Source organism: Nicotiana tabacum, chromosome 24 (assembly GCF_000715075.1).
Source record: "Nicotiana tabacum cultivar K326 chromosome 24, ASM71507v2, whole genome shotgun sequence".
NCBI lineage: Eukaryota > Viridiplantae > Streptophyta > Magnoliopsida > Solanales > Solanaceae > Nicotiana > Nicotiana tabacum.
The window spans coordinates 98,435,677-98,449,846 of NC_134103.1; the positions used below are offsets into that span (position 1 = coordinate 98,435,677).

The 14,170-nt window shown below is 43.2% G+C and overlaps 1 protein-coding gene across 1 annotated transcript; it reads left to right on the forward strand.

Moving 5' to 3' along the window:
• The first annotated feature begins 693 nt into the window (after nucleotides 1-693).
• LOC107760788 (protein PSK SIMULATOR 1) lies at nucleotides 694-2,477 on the forward strand. Its single transcript, XM_016578894.2, has one exon. The coding sequence runs from the start codon at nucleotides 884-886 to the stop codon at nucleotides 2,330-2,332; it is 1,449 nt and encodes a 482-aa protein (XP_016434380.1). The 5' UTR covers nucleotides 694-883; the 3' UTR covers nucleotides 2,333-2,477.
• The last annotated feature ends 11,693 nt before the right edge of the window (nucleotides 2,478-14,170 follow it).

Genomic DNA, 14,170 nt, shown 5'->3' on the forward strand with positions numbered 1-14,170 from the left:
CATATTCAATGAATAAATGACATGTGTTGTCTTTAAATACACTCTTATCACTAAATAATAGTACTAGTTAATTACTCTATGCGAATCTTTTTGCTTTTCGAATATCAATTTGATTAATTTTGAAGCTAATTGGATTAGATTAACTCAAAATTTTAAAGTTAGATATTCAAATACTATAGGAAAAGTACTATAGATTGCAATTCTTCTCAAGCCAATATTATAAAAAATATATTTTAAAATATTAGTCAAAATTTACACCGTTTGAATCTCAAAAACAAAAAAGGTTCATATAAACTGAAACAAAGGGAATAATACATATTCTCACTTTAATTTATAATTTAACTATGATAAATTAGCACGATAAATATAAAGATGGGATGTGGATAATTGTTTTTAAAAAAAAAAGAAACAGAGACTTAGAGACAAAACCAACCAGGTACTCAAACAACATTTGACAATCAGTGAATCCAACTGTTTCCTAACAGACATAACGAGATTCCTGAAACGTGGCACCCATCCCTCAACTACTGCACAACAAGACCAATAAGCTAGGAACAAGTGAATCCAATCCCTCTCTTCAGTAAATTCAATTGACCAACCTGTCAATATATTTTCTTATTTTTTTTCCTTTCATATTATCACCCAAAAATAAAACTTAAGAAAAAGATATATATGTCCAACCGTCTAAACGCGTAATCATAATCCAATACAGACCCAATGAAGATCATTCGAAGCTGTTTCTCTTCTCCTCTTTCTCCTTCCTCTCTTCCTCAAATACCTTCCATTTCCTCACTCATTCATCCTCCTCCAGCTTCCACCATTTTTTATAAATACTCGTGACAAAACCTAAAAACATTTAATTTCTATTACACACTTATCTTCAATGGTTGGTTTTGCAAAAATGGGTTGGCTTAGTACAGACAATAATAAGAGCTTGATAATGGGAGATCATAGTCTTTCTAACAGCGATTCCAATAATAGAAAGGCCAACCAAATGGGAATCTTGGCATTTGAGACGGCGAAAATCATGTCAAGATTACTCTGTTTGTACAAATCTCTATCCAATGCTGAGATTTCAAAGCTGAAAACAGAGATGAGATCACAAGGAGTTGCATATTTGAATTCCAAAGATGAAGGATTTCTTTTAAGCCTCGCGTGTGCTGAGAGGCTTGAGGATCTTGATAAAGCTGCGGCTGCTGTAGCACGATTAGGCCATAAATGCAATGATTTTGGCTTGAATCGTTTTGATCTTGTGTACACGGATCTCAAGCTAGGGATTATTGATTTTGGGAAACTGGAATATGGGTCAAAGGAAATTGAAAAAAGAGTTGACAAAATGGAGAAATTGATTAATGCCACGTCTGGTTTGTACGCAGCATTGGAAAATTTAACAGAATTGGAGATATCAGAGAGGAAAATGAAAAAATGGAAGGAGAAAAAAACAGCAGGGCAATTGCAGAAAGTGAATTGCGACATGTTTAATCAGAGACTAGAACAGCAAAGGAAGCAGGTTCGACAGTTAAGAGAGATTTCATTGTGGAGTCAAACGTTTGATAAAAGTGTTGGTCACATGGCACGTATTGTCTGCATAATTTACGCACGAATTTGCGTCATTTTTGGTCCTTATATTCCTGTTCTTCCCTCTGTTTCATTGCGTAACATGCGTTCATCTCAGCAAAAAGAGATTCTTAAAGTCCAACCAGAGAATTGTTTGATCGAACCAATAAGGGAACAGATTATTTCGAGGTCCGGGCCGATTCCCACGACGTCTAAACCTACTTTGGTACGATTTTACAGCCGAAAATCGATATTTTTCCTATGTGAAGATGAAGGTTTTGGATCGGAAAAATTGGCGAAAAACAATAGGGTGTTTCATGCAGCAGGGCCTTCAACCGTAGGTGGTTCAGGGCTCGCGCTACGTTATGCTAATGTAATAACATTAGTAGAGAAGTACTCGAATCCATCCGAATCGGTAGACCTTAATTCACGAGAAAATCTGTACCAAATGTTACCGGAAAACCTGAAAAAAACAGTGAGATCAAAATTGAGCAAGAATTTGAAATGTATGGATGAGGACGAATCGTTGGCCGAGGGGTGGAGGGAGGCATTGAAACATATAATGGAATGGCTAGCGCCAATGGCTCATAACACTATAAATTGGCAGCTTGAAAGGAATTTGGAGAAGACTAAGTTTGATATTAAGCCTTCTGTTTTGTTGTTGCAGACGTTGCATTATTCGGATAAAGAGAAGACAGATGCTGCCATTGCTGATATTTTAGTTGGATTGAGTTGCATTTATAAGTGTGAGAATCGCCAATGGAGTGAATCTTGATTTGGTGATTTTTTTGAGAATTGGTGAATTTTTCAATCATATAGTTAGTCATGGCAAATATTAGCTAGGATTCATTGGGTTGTGGAAAAGAAATTGGAGTACTTCCTTTTATACAAATATACTTTTTCTTGATTTCTTTTTCCAATGGTCCTAATTTTTTTAGCAGGATACCTGCAATAGTTTCATGCTGAGTTGTATATATGATCTCTTCATTTTCCAAGATTTTGATTTAAGATTAATTCACTCTTTTTCTTGTGTAAATATGAATAAACTCATGAGAAAGAAACCAAGCACTCCAAATTGGGTTGCATAGTAATGTAAATATGAATAAGAGCCGGTCCTTAGTCACTTGCCAAAAACATATAAACCAATCCTTAATTACAAGTTACAACACAAATTGAAACAGTGACACATATAACCAAACTTTTTAGGAAAATGAAAAAACAAACAACAACAACATTGTTTACCGTCAAAATCGGATAACAATTGAATTTATACGCGATTTTAAGGATAGGTGATCTAATTTGATACAAAGCTAGAATTCAGATTTAATATGGAAGAATAAATAGACCTCGTAGGGTTAACTTCCTTCGAATTTAGATGTGATATTATTGAAGCCAGAAATACATGAACAAAGCTGGAAAAAATAGTATGTTGTTCTTTGAAGTATGTTACAATGTTTTTCTAAATTACTCAGTTTCCTCTATATGTTTGGGAGATGAAGCTTTTAAGACATTACTTTATAAGAAATTATGTAGACCGTTGACTCCTTTTTTGACTTAATTCTGTGATTTGTGCCATAATAATTGGTTAATGGCGAGAATCACGGATCCTTATCGGATGAGTTGGCGAAGCTTTTCTTCGAGGCCGTCAAAAGCAGGATCGGTCATGCCTTCGGTAAACTCGAGGGCAAATCTGATGGTCTTGTCAAACTTCGAACCTCGATATTTTGGCCTTCTGTTATTTGGCTCAGCAAATTTCCCTCGATCTTGTTCGGACTTGATCTCGTTCGGTCCCGGGGTTACGAGCTCAATGATGTATCTTCGCATCGTGGTTTGATATAACTCCAGATCGGGCTTTAACCTGTCATATTTTAATCTCGATTGGTCACACAAGAGGCGAACCCGATTTCGACTGTATACAGATAGCCCCCTCATTTTTTGGAGAGAAGATGACGAGAAACGATGTGAACTTCCGAATCCCGCTTCGATGGATCATGATGTAAGCGATAAAAGGTTACTGAAACGTCTTGTCGGTCCAGTTACCAAGGCATTAAATGCATCTCAGTTATTGGTCGGCCATTACGGGTTTTGAACCGTCATTAGCAGACTATAAATATCCCAACTTTCATTCCTTCAAACTTTACGTTCAAAGCTTCTTCTATTCTTGTTCTTCAAAAATCTATTCACTCTCCAACTTTTGTACCCAAATTTCTTGAACCTTTTGCAAACCACTAAGCGTACCTTCTTAATTTTCTCTTATTCATCTCTACTCTAAAATGGCGAAAACTTCTAAGACTGTCCCCACAAAAAGAGGCTGCCTCTTCATCACGACCTACCGGCGATGGGGTTGTGGCGGAACCACACCCTGAGGAGTTCGTTCCTACAAGGTGCCCGACCGTTGCTGATTTCAAGGTCAAAAAAACTTCCTCGGTACTAGGTCGGTGTGAGCCGGTCTCGAGATATATATGTTCTATGATCGAGGATCTCCTTTCCAAGGTAAAAAAGATTGCAACTGGGCAAATAAGCATGTGGTGGTGCCTTCGCCTCAAGAAGAAATTACTACCCACGTGGAGGATTTTCACCCCTTCATGTTGGGTCCCTTAGATCCGGTCATTATCGCCTTCTACAAGAGGTACGAGGTGACCCTCGATCAAACTTACCCCTCATTCTAGAGGATAGTAATTCTTCTTCGTTTCTTTGTAAATAAAATCGAGGGGTGTTCCTTCACCCTCGATCATCTTATGCGCATGTACAATCCCTCAATCTATCGAGGGGGTTTGATCAAACTTGCTCGTTAGGCGAGTAAGGCCCCGTTCTCGAGTATAGATGAGGCTCGGGACTGACGCTGGATGGGCCGATTCGTTCGAATAAAGACGTCGGACTTGATCCATGCCGAGGACATGCCAGTTCCCGAGAAATGGAACATAAAGCGTAAGTACAGCTTCGCCTTAAAGATTTTATTTATTGTTTCTCCCCTTCCCTCATTTCTTATCGGTGTTTTTGTGGTGCAGCTGTGGCTCAGATGCTGGATGTCGTTCCTCAACTCAAGGTGTGGGTCGAGGAATTTGTGTCACAAAGACCATATTCCGAGCACGCTTTGATGTAATTGTCGAAGGGTCTGTGGGAGGCCCGTAACCATGGTAAGTTTTCTTTTTTGATTCAATAATGTTTGACTTTCTCCTTGCGCTATCGAATTCTTATCGGTTCTGTTTTCTTTTATAGGTCTCCTCAAAGATGTTGTTATAAGGAATCCATCCGGTGATTAGGATGTGCCTAGTAAGTCCCTTGCTCCGAGGCAGGGTGATGAGAAGAAAAGGAAAAGGTCCCCGATCTCTCTGGACTCGGAAAATAAAAAACCAAAGAGGAGGCTGGTGCGTAAACTTAAGGAAAGTACCGGTGTCCTCCCATCGGACTCAATCCACTAACTGAGGGATGAGTCCGAAGAAGAAGAAGAAGAAGAACACAGTTCCGAGGTAGTGGCTCGGGTGTGAACTGCTTTGCCTCAAGCTGGGGAGGCTGCTGAGAAGGCATTGCCCGAGATCTCTGAGCCGAAACAGGATGCGGCTACTTTGTCTCAAGCCAGGGGAGTCGAGAGGGAGACCGGGGCCGACACTTCTCGAACAGAGGAATGTGCCTCAAAATATGTGCTTGGGGCGATTAACCTTACCAGGTCTCCTCAGTTCTCCGATGCCATGATCCACGAGGCCGGTATGCTAGAAGGTCATTCTTATGAAGGGCCTCAAAGTGTGATAGATATTCACAACTTCTTGGATGGGTTAGAGTCCACTGCCTCAAAGGACGTTACTGGGCTCAGTGACTTGCCGGTGCCAAAGAAGGTACCATCATCAGGGACCAGTGGGTCTTCTTCGAGCCCAAAGTTGGTGGATCGGTTCCCAGCCCCGAGCATTAACCTAGACCAAAGGCAGTCAATAGTTTTCTCTATCCTGGAAGATTCCCAGATTTTCTCTACCCTCGTGGGGGTTGGTAGCTATCTTCGGTGCTTGATGACCGAAGAGGACCAGGTCGTGATGAACACGGTGGAAGCGACATGCCTTTTTAATGAATCTCAACAGGCTTTGAATCGGGTAACTTCGAGTGTCCCTTTATTATGTATTTTAAATTTGAAGTTGCAAATAGTCATAACACTTTTCTTTATGCTTGTAGGCCTCGGTATTGCACCATGAGACTTTCCTCCGATTCCTGGAGGAGTTAACCCAACATGAGGCCGAGGTTCAGGAGCTTGCTGAGAAGAGGGACTCCTATAAGCTTCCGAGTGAGAAACTTCAGGCCGAGTTAGAAGCGGCTCTGAAGGAGCATGTCGAGTGGGCCGAGCAGGTAAACCGAGTACCTGAAGGTAGTGACGACGAACTGGATTCAGTGACTAATGATCCGATTCTGCAGGTTCCACAAAGGCTTGAACAAATCGGGCAGCTCTAGGAGTAGGTAGACATGATACAAGTTGAGGCCGAGGAGTTCAAGAAAAATATGGATCTCTTATCCTAAAAAAAAGAAGTTGTCCAAACAGAGCTGACATAGGCCGAGGCCCAGCTTCGGGCTGCAAAAGAGAAAATCTTGGTGCAAGTCAAGAAGATCGATGGGCTTCAATTTCAGCTAAACTCGGCAATTTCTAGTCAAGAGAATCTGGCCAAGGAACTCGAGGCGGCCAAATCAGGGGTGCTTGTGGTCGAGACCGAGGCTGATGCAAAAGTGGCCAAATTTAAGGTTGACATCGAGGCTATTCATTCGCAGGCTAAAGGTATGGTAGACCATGAAAGGTTGCAAGCTCGAAGGGAAGCTTTCGAGGGAGTCCATGCTCAGAACTTCGACCTATTGGTTGAAATCGAGAATGCCAAAGTAGAAGAAGCCAGGGCCCGGAAGCTGGATTTTACCGAGGAAGCTTCTGAGAGCTTAACCGAATTTGAAGGCGGGGAAGATCCCAAGGATGAAGATTCCGCCATCGATGAGAAACAAGCCGCTTAGGCCTTTCGAGTTTTTTATTTTTTGCTTTTGCGTCTTTTTGAGGCCGTTTTGGCCATTGTAGATTTCTGTATCGGGGCCATTTTACTATAAAGAAAAAGATTATATATATATATATATATATATATATATATATATATATATATAAGGCTTTCTTTCCCTTTCGGCTTTCAAATTTTTCCTTTTCTTTATTACTTGTATTCATGAGGGCCGGAATGCATTAGCATAATATAAATTAGGTTATGTTCGAAAGTCCAAACAAATCTTACCTTTATTGCCGCTTTGGGTTAAGGCATTGTAGAGGTTCGGCGTTGCCGATAATGTTTCCCGAAAATATCTTAGCTTTATAGCCTTGCCGAGGGCAACCTTTAGAACCGATTATAAAGAAGAATTTTTTCGAAGGCCGTGTTTTGTTACGGGTTTCGGATGTCTATGAGCCGTGTTAATATGGTCATAGCCTTTTAAATTCGTGCGTTTCCTAAAAGGTCTTTCGCTTGGACCATCTGAGATTGTTTTTGATCGGCAGTCCCCAAGTTAATGTTCAAACTTGGATTTAGGTGGCCCTTGGGCTTTATACCTTTAGTTCTCGGTTGTGTTAATATGGCTGTAGCCTTTTCAATTCGATCATTGCCTAATAGATCTTTCTCTTGGACCGTCCAAGATTGTTTTCGATCGGCAGTCCCCAAGTGAATGTTAGAACTTGGATTTAGGTTTCCCTTGGGCTCGATTAGTAATTCTTGAGTGAATATTTTGAACTCCGATTAATGTGTCCATTGGGCTCGATTGGTAATCCTTGGGTGAGTGTTTCGAACTCGAATTAATATGCCCCTTGTGTTACAACCAGCACTTTGGGGTTCTGATTTCGGCCAAGAAATGGTGAGGAAAGGCTCTTCTGATTGTCTGACGTAGGTTTGTCTATTCGGGCAACTTGGGCTTTTTAATTTTAGAAAATATAAATGGGGTATAGGTGATGAAAGCTCCGACCTACCTCCCCCATACGTGCTGCCACCGAGCCTTATAGAACGAGCTACCTTAGGGGAGACCTCAAGGGCCTGCCTGGATGACTTAAAGGAGTATCCTAGGTATCCATACGAGTTTGGGGACTCTATGGATGGCACAACTCCTTCAAGCTAGCGTTGGGCATCAAGTAGGTGCTGGAGGCTCGGTGTGTAGGATGGCCAGCCCCACGGGCTGCCGAAATGTTGGAAGTAGACCTCCGTGCCGATCGGATACTTGACGCACCTATCTTAGGGGCATCATGTGTCGACTTGTGAGCATGACTTGGATTCAACCATGCAAGCAAGGGTCCGTTGTCCTAAACTTGTAGTTATGGGGCGACATTGCACTATTCAGGATGGAAGTGTGTCGCGAGGGCTATGTATGGGCATGGCATGAAAGACGCGCATGACAATGACCAATGACTAAAGGTTGACTTACTCGGGCTAAGCACAAACTAGTTGCGGATGCACCAGGCGAGTGTCAAGCTTGAGGATTGGGCTGTGCACGCGAGAGCGATGCTCAACCTTAGGCGAGGGACAAGACATGTCCTAAGCCAAACCCCCAGGGCGCGCATGGATTGTGATCCTAAGATGAAGCGCCACGACATGTCTAGGTCCAAGTGCCTAGACATCCTACGGGCGACATAATTGGATTATGCCTTCCAGGTAGGCTTCACCAATAGGCATAGGATCGTGCTTGATAACCTGGGAAAGGACGAAGGTTGGCCTGCAGCGGGGGGAACTGTAGGCATTGCACGGGCGAGTCGATGCCGCTGGCTTACGTATGGAAATGGGCTTGTAACACGTGGTATCAGAGCTGATTAAGGCCATACTATACCATGGCATAATGTCAAGGCAAGGGTGGATATGGCGAGTGCATTTTGGATGTCCATGCAGAGATCATGTCAAAGAAGAGATTGAGAACCTGATATTGTTGGTCCAAGAAAGAAATGGGTGATTCCATTTGCTTTCAAAAGTCTAGGGTGCTACTGAATGAGGTGATATGCCGATGAGTCGGATGGTTGAGAGAAGGCCATGTTCGCCAGGTCGTGCAATCATATTGCAAAGAGTGGGAGCCGTGGACTATAAACGTTCGGCATGATCATAGCGGAGATCTTGCCAAGGATGCGTGCAACGCATCATTTGAGTGTCTTTCCTACGGGGTGGACTTTTGGACTGCCTGAGGGCATTGCCAAGGTGAGGAAATGAGTTCGAGGGTATAGCGAAGCTTCAGAATTGGGTAGATTTCCAAGTTAGAAGGTGTCATCATTATGGAAAGGGGTACGTTGAATGATTGGAGGACCGTTGAGAGTCCAAGTGCAAGGCACAACCAAACCAGGAATCCGTGCCAGCAGGACCAAGAGAGTACCTGTCTATAGGGCGAGTATTGAAGTACTACCGGGAGCATTGATTACTTGCTGAGGAAGTGACAATTGGAAAACAAAGAGCTTTGTTCGGGAATGCGGTGATGCTATGACTTTGAGAATGTAGTACTCACCAAGCGTCATCCCAAGAGCTGGTCGAATGCCAAGTGGGACGACAGTGCTAAGAAATATCCTTTATATTGAGTGTGGGAGGATCCCGCCTATGCAAGAGGCATAAGGGCGAAGTTGTGAGTCTAGAAGACAACACATCTTCAAGGTAATGAGGGCAAGCGAAAGGCTACATGAGCTATGCCAGAGGCGTTTGAAGGCTATGTGAGAAATTGAGCTACTAGAGCCGTGCCAAAGAAGCATGTTGAGGTGCTTACCTGTGAAGGAAAGCTTCAAACGGACATGAAGTCCGTGAGGGTCATGGTGTAGTTGACTAGTGTGGGTCAAATACAAAGTTAGACACCAGAGGGTGCAAGTGCGGAGGAACTTTCCAAGTGAACACCGAATGGAGGTGAAGTGCAGAGGCACGCTTGGAAGATACTTGGAGGAGGAGTGCATGGGGAACGACTCCTTTTGAAAAAAGGACTTTGAGGAAGTCTAACCCATAGAACAAAGGGAGCCGCGAAGAACTCACCTGAGGGGGCAGACTCCGGGATGTCTTAGGCCATGATGTGTCATCGGGGACGATGACATAATGAGTGTGGGAGGATGTCACAACCCGCACTTTGGGGTTGTGATTTTGGCCAAGAACTGATGATAAAAGGCTCTTCTGATTGTCTTACGTAGGTCTATCTACTCGAGCAACTTGGGCTTTTTAATTTTAAGCATATATAAGGAGGGTATATGTGATGAAAGCTCCGACTTGCCTCCCCCACACGTGCTACCAACGAGCCGTATAGAATGAGCTACCTTGGGGGAGACCTCAAGGGCCTGCCTGGATGACTTAAAGGAGTGTGCTAGGTATCCATACGAGTTTGGGAACTCTATGGACGGTGCAACGCCTTCGGGCTAGCATTGGGCATCAAGTAGGCACTGGAGGCTCGATGTGTGGGACGGCCAGCCCCGTGGGCTGCCGAATGTTGGAAGGAGACCTTCATGCCGATTAGATACTTGACGCACCTATCTTAGGGGAATCATGTGTCGACTTGTGAGCATGACTTGGGTTCAACCATGCAAGCAAGGGTCCGTTGGCCTAAACGTGCAGTTGTGGGGCGGCACTGCACTATTCAGGATGGAAGTGTGTCGCGAGGTCTATGTATGGGCATGGCACAAAAGACGTGCATGACAATGGCCAAGGACTAAAGGTTTCTTTACTCGGGCTAAGCACAAGCTGGTTCCGGATGCACCAGGCGAGTGTCAATCTTGAGGATTGGGTTGTGCACGCGAGAGCGATGCTCAACCTTGGGCGAGGGACAAGACATATCCTAAGACAAACCCCCAGGGCGCGCATGGATTGTGATCCTAAGATGAAGTGCCACGACATGTCTAGGGACAAGTGCCTAGACATCCTACGGGCAGCATAATTGGAGCATGCCTTCCAGGCAGGTTTCACCAACAGGCATAAGATCGTGCTTAGAAACGTGGGAAAGGACAAAGGCTGGCCTGCAGCGAGGGGAACTGCAGGCGCCGCATGGTCGAGTCGATGCCGTTGGCTTAATGTAGGGAAACGGTCCCGTGACAGTTGGGCTCGATTGGTAATCCCTGAGTGAATATTTTGAACTCGGATTAATGTGGCCCTTGGGCTCGATTGGTAATCCCTGAGTGAATCTTTCGAACTCGGATTAATTTGACCCTTGGGCTCGATTGGTAATACCTGAGTGAATGTTTCGAACTCATATTAATATGGCCCATGGGATCAAGTTGTAATCCTTGAGTGAATATTTCGAACTCGAATTAATATGGCCCTTGGGCTTGGTTGGCAATCCCTGAGTGAATGTTTCAAACTCGGATTAATATGGCCCTTGGGCTCCATTGGTAATCCCTTAGTGAATGTTTCGAACTCGGATTAATCTGACCCTTAGTCTTAATTGGTAATCCATGAGTGAATGTTTCGAACATGATTTAATATAGCCCTTGGGCTCGATTGGTAATCGATGATTGAATGTTTCGAACTCGGATTAATATGGCCCTTAGGCTCGATTGGTAATCCCTGGGTGAATGTTTTAAACTCGAATTAATATGGCCCTTGGACTCTATTGGTAATCCCTGAGTGAATGTTTCGAACTCAGATTAATGTGGCCCTTGGGCTTGATACCCTTAGGGGACTGGAAGTAGGAAATTCCTTAAACAGTGTGATATCAAAAACAAGAAAAGTCTTATTCTTTTTATTCTTATGCGCATGATTGTATATGTATACATGTTTTGTGCCAAGGCTCAATCGATCCATGTGGGAACGGTTCATTTTGGCTATTTGGCCCTTACAATTAGTCATATTGATCGGCCCCTATCGATCACGAAGTTTCTTTCATTGTTAAAGTCGCTATCTAAGGGATATTGCTTCCCCCCAGTGTTCGGGGTTGAACGAAGTAAAGCCTCGAATGTTGTTGTGATCGTTATCACCGATTCGTAATCGGCCTTCAATTCCAAGTTAGCACGATTTACTTGTTGCCTCGTTAAAAATCTTGCCGAAAAACCCATTTGGGACAAAGCCAGTTCAAGGAAAAAAGAGTGCAATGCATGATTTTAGACCTATGACTTCATTTTATCCTTTGTTGGTTACCTGCAAGTGTTAGCTCGAACCAGAAAAAATAAGAGAAAGAATCACAGTCGTACCTTAGCAATAATATCGCTTTAAGTGGGTTAAATTCCAGTTGTTCGGTAATTTATCGTTGTCCATTGTTCTGAGCTTATAGGATCCTTTTCCAGTGATCTCGATAACTTGGTATGGCCCTTCCCAGTTTGGCTCTAATTTCCCCTCGTTCGGGTTTCGGGTGCTCAGTGTGACTATCTTTAATACCAAGTCCCCTGTATTGAAGTTTTGAAGGTTGTCCCTTCGATTGTAATATCTTTCGATTCGTTATTTCTTGGTGGCCAGTAGGACGAGGGTGGATTCTCGCCTTTCATCTAGTAGCTCAAGGCTCGTACTCATAGCCTCATCATTCGATTCCTTTGTTGCGTATAGAAATCTAATGCTTTTTTCTCCAACCTCGACCGGTATTAAAGCTTCGGTACCATAAACCAAAGAAAATGGGGTGGCCTCGGTACTGGACTTCGAGGTTGTTCAGTATACCATAGGACTTTGGGTAGCATTTCCTTCCATTTTCCTTTGGCGTCGATTAGCCTCTTTTTAAGGTTTTGGAGTATGGTTTTGTTGGTAGATTCAACTTGTCCATTCCCACTAGGGTGATAAGGCATTGATATGATTCTTTTCATCTTATGGTCTTCAAAGAATTTAGTCACTTTGCTTCCGACGAATTATTTCCCATTGGGGCATACAATCTCGACTAGTATCCCAAATTGGCATAGAAAAATAGTCAGTCATAAATAATATAAATCGAGCCTTACCAGGTGCCTATGGAAGGGGGCGACGATATCCATCCCCCATATCATGAACGGCCATGGAGATAAAACTAAATGTAGCAGCTCCCCAAGTTGATGAATTATCAGAGCGTATCTTTGACATCCATCACATTTTCGGACGAATTCCTTTGCATCTTTCTCCATGTCGATCCAGTAATACCCAGCCCTGATTATTTTTCGAACCAAAGATTCGGCGCACGAATGATTTCCATATGTACCTTCGTGGATTTCCCTCAGAATGTACTCAATATCACCCGACCCTAGATATATTGGAAGTGGCCATCGATTGATCTTCCGAACAAGGTTCCGTCTTCGGATAGGCTAAATCGGGTTGTCTTTGTATGCAGGGCCCTTGATTCTTTAGGGTCCGAGGGCAGCTTTCCATTCTTGAGATATTCTACGTACTTGTTCCTCCAGTCCCAAGTTAATCTCATTGAGTTGATCTCGGCGTGATATTCTTCCACCACCGATTTCATAAGCTGCACAACTTCACCAGAGTTGAACTCATTGTCTTCGATGGAAGATCCCAGGTTAGCAAAGGCATCGACCTCATTGTTTTGATCCCGAAGCACATGTTGTAAAGTCCATTCTTTGAACCGATGTAGCGTAACATGTAACGTGTCTAAGTATATCTACATTCATTCTTCCGTGACCTCGAACATTCCATTAACTTGGTTTACAATAAGGAGGGTGTCGTACTTAGCTTCGATCACCTCTGCCCCCAAGCTTTTGGCTAATTTGAGACCTGCAATCATGGCCTCATATTCAGTCCCATTATTAGTAAATTTCACAGTCTTAATAGATTGTCTAATTATATTACCTATTGGCAGTTTTAGTATAATACCAAGTCCGGACCCTTTTGTGTTCGAAGCACCGTCTGTAATGAGGGTCCATATTTTCGAAGAAGTTCTTGAGTTAACCAATAACTCTCTTTCGACCTCGGGTATCAGGGCCGGTGTGAAGTCAGCCACAAAGTCTGCCAAAATTTGGGACTTAATGGCGGTTCGAGGTCGGTACTCAATATCGTACCCACTCACTTCCACTTCCCACTTGTCTAATCGGCCCAAGAGTTTGGGCTTATGTATAATGTTCCTTAACGTATAAGTAGTTACGACACTTATGGGGTGACATTGGAAATATGGTTTTAGCTTCCTACAGGCACTTAGCAAAGAGAGCGCCAGCTTCTTCAGGTGAGGGTACCTAGTTTTGGTCTCACCTAAGGTTCTGCTAACATAATAAATTGGAAATTGCGTACCTTGCTCTTCTCGAACCAATACTCCACTTACCGCTACCTCTAAGACTGTTTGGTACAAGTACAGTTGTTCGTCTGTTTGTGGTGTGTGAAGTAGTGGCGTGCTTGATAAGTATCTCTTGAGATCTTCTAAAGCCCATTGACATTCCGGAGTCCATGAGAAGTTATTCCTCTTTTTCAACAGTGCGAAGAATTGGTGGCTTTTATCAGACGAATTCGAGATAAATCGACGCAGCAAGGCTATGCGCCTTGTTAGACTTTGCATGGCCTTTATGTTGTCTACGACCGTGATGTCTTCAATGGCTTTGATTTTGTCGGGGTTGATATCTATCCCTCGGTTGGATATCATGAACTCGAGGAATTTTCCTGATCCGACTCCGAATGCACACTTTTCTGGGTTTAACTTCATATTGTCCTTTTTTAGTATACTGAAGGTTTTCTGTAAATGTTTTAAATGGTCCTATGCTCACAGGGAATTAACCAACATATCATCAATG

Coding starts and splice junctions, on each gene's coding strand:
- LOC107760788 (XM_016578894.2), top strand. CDS start 884: ATGGTTGGTTTTGCAAAAATGGGTTGGCTTAGTACAGACAATAATAAG.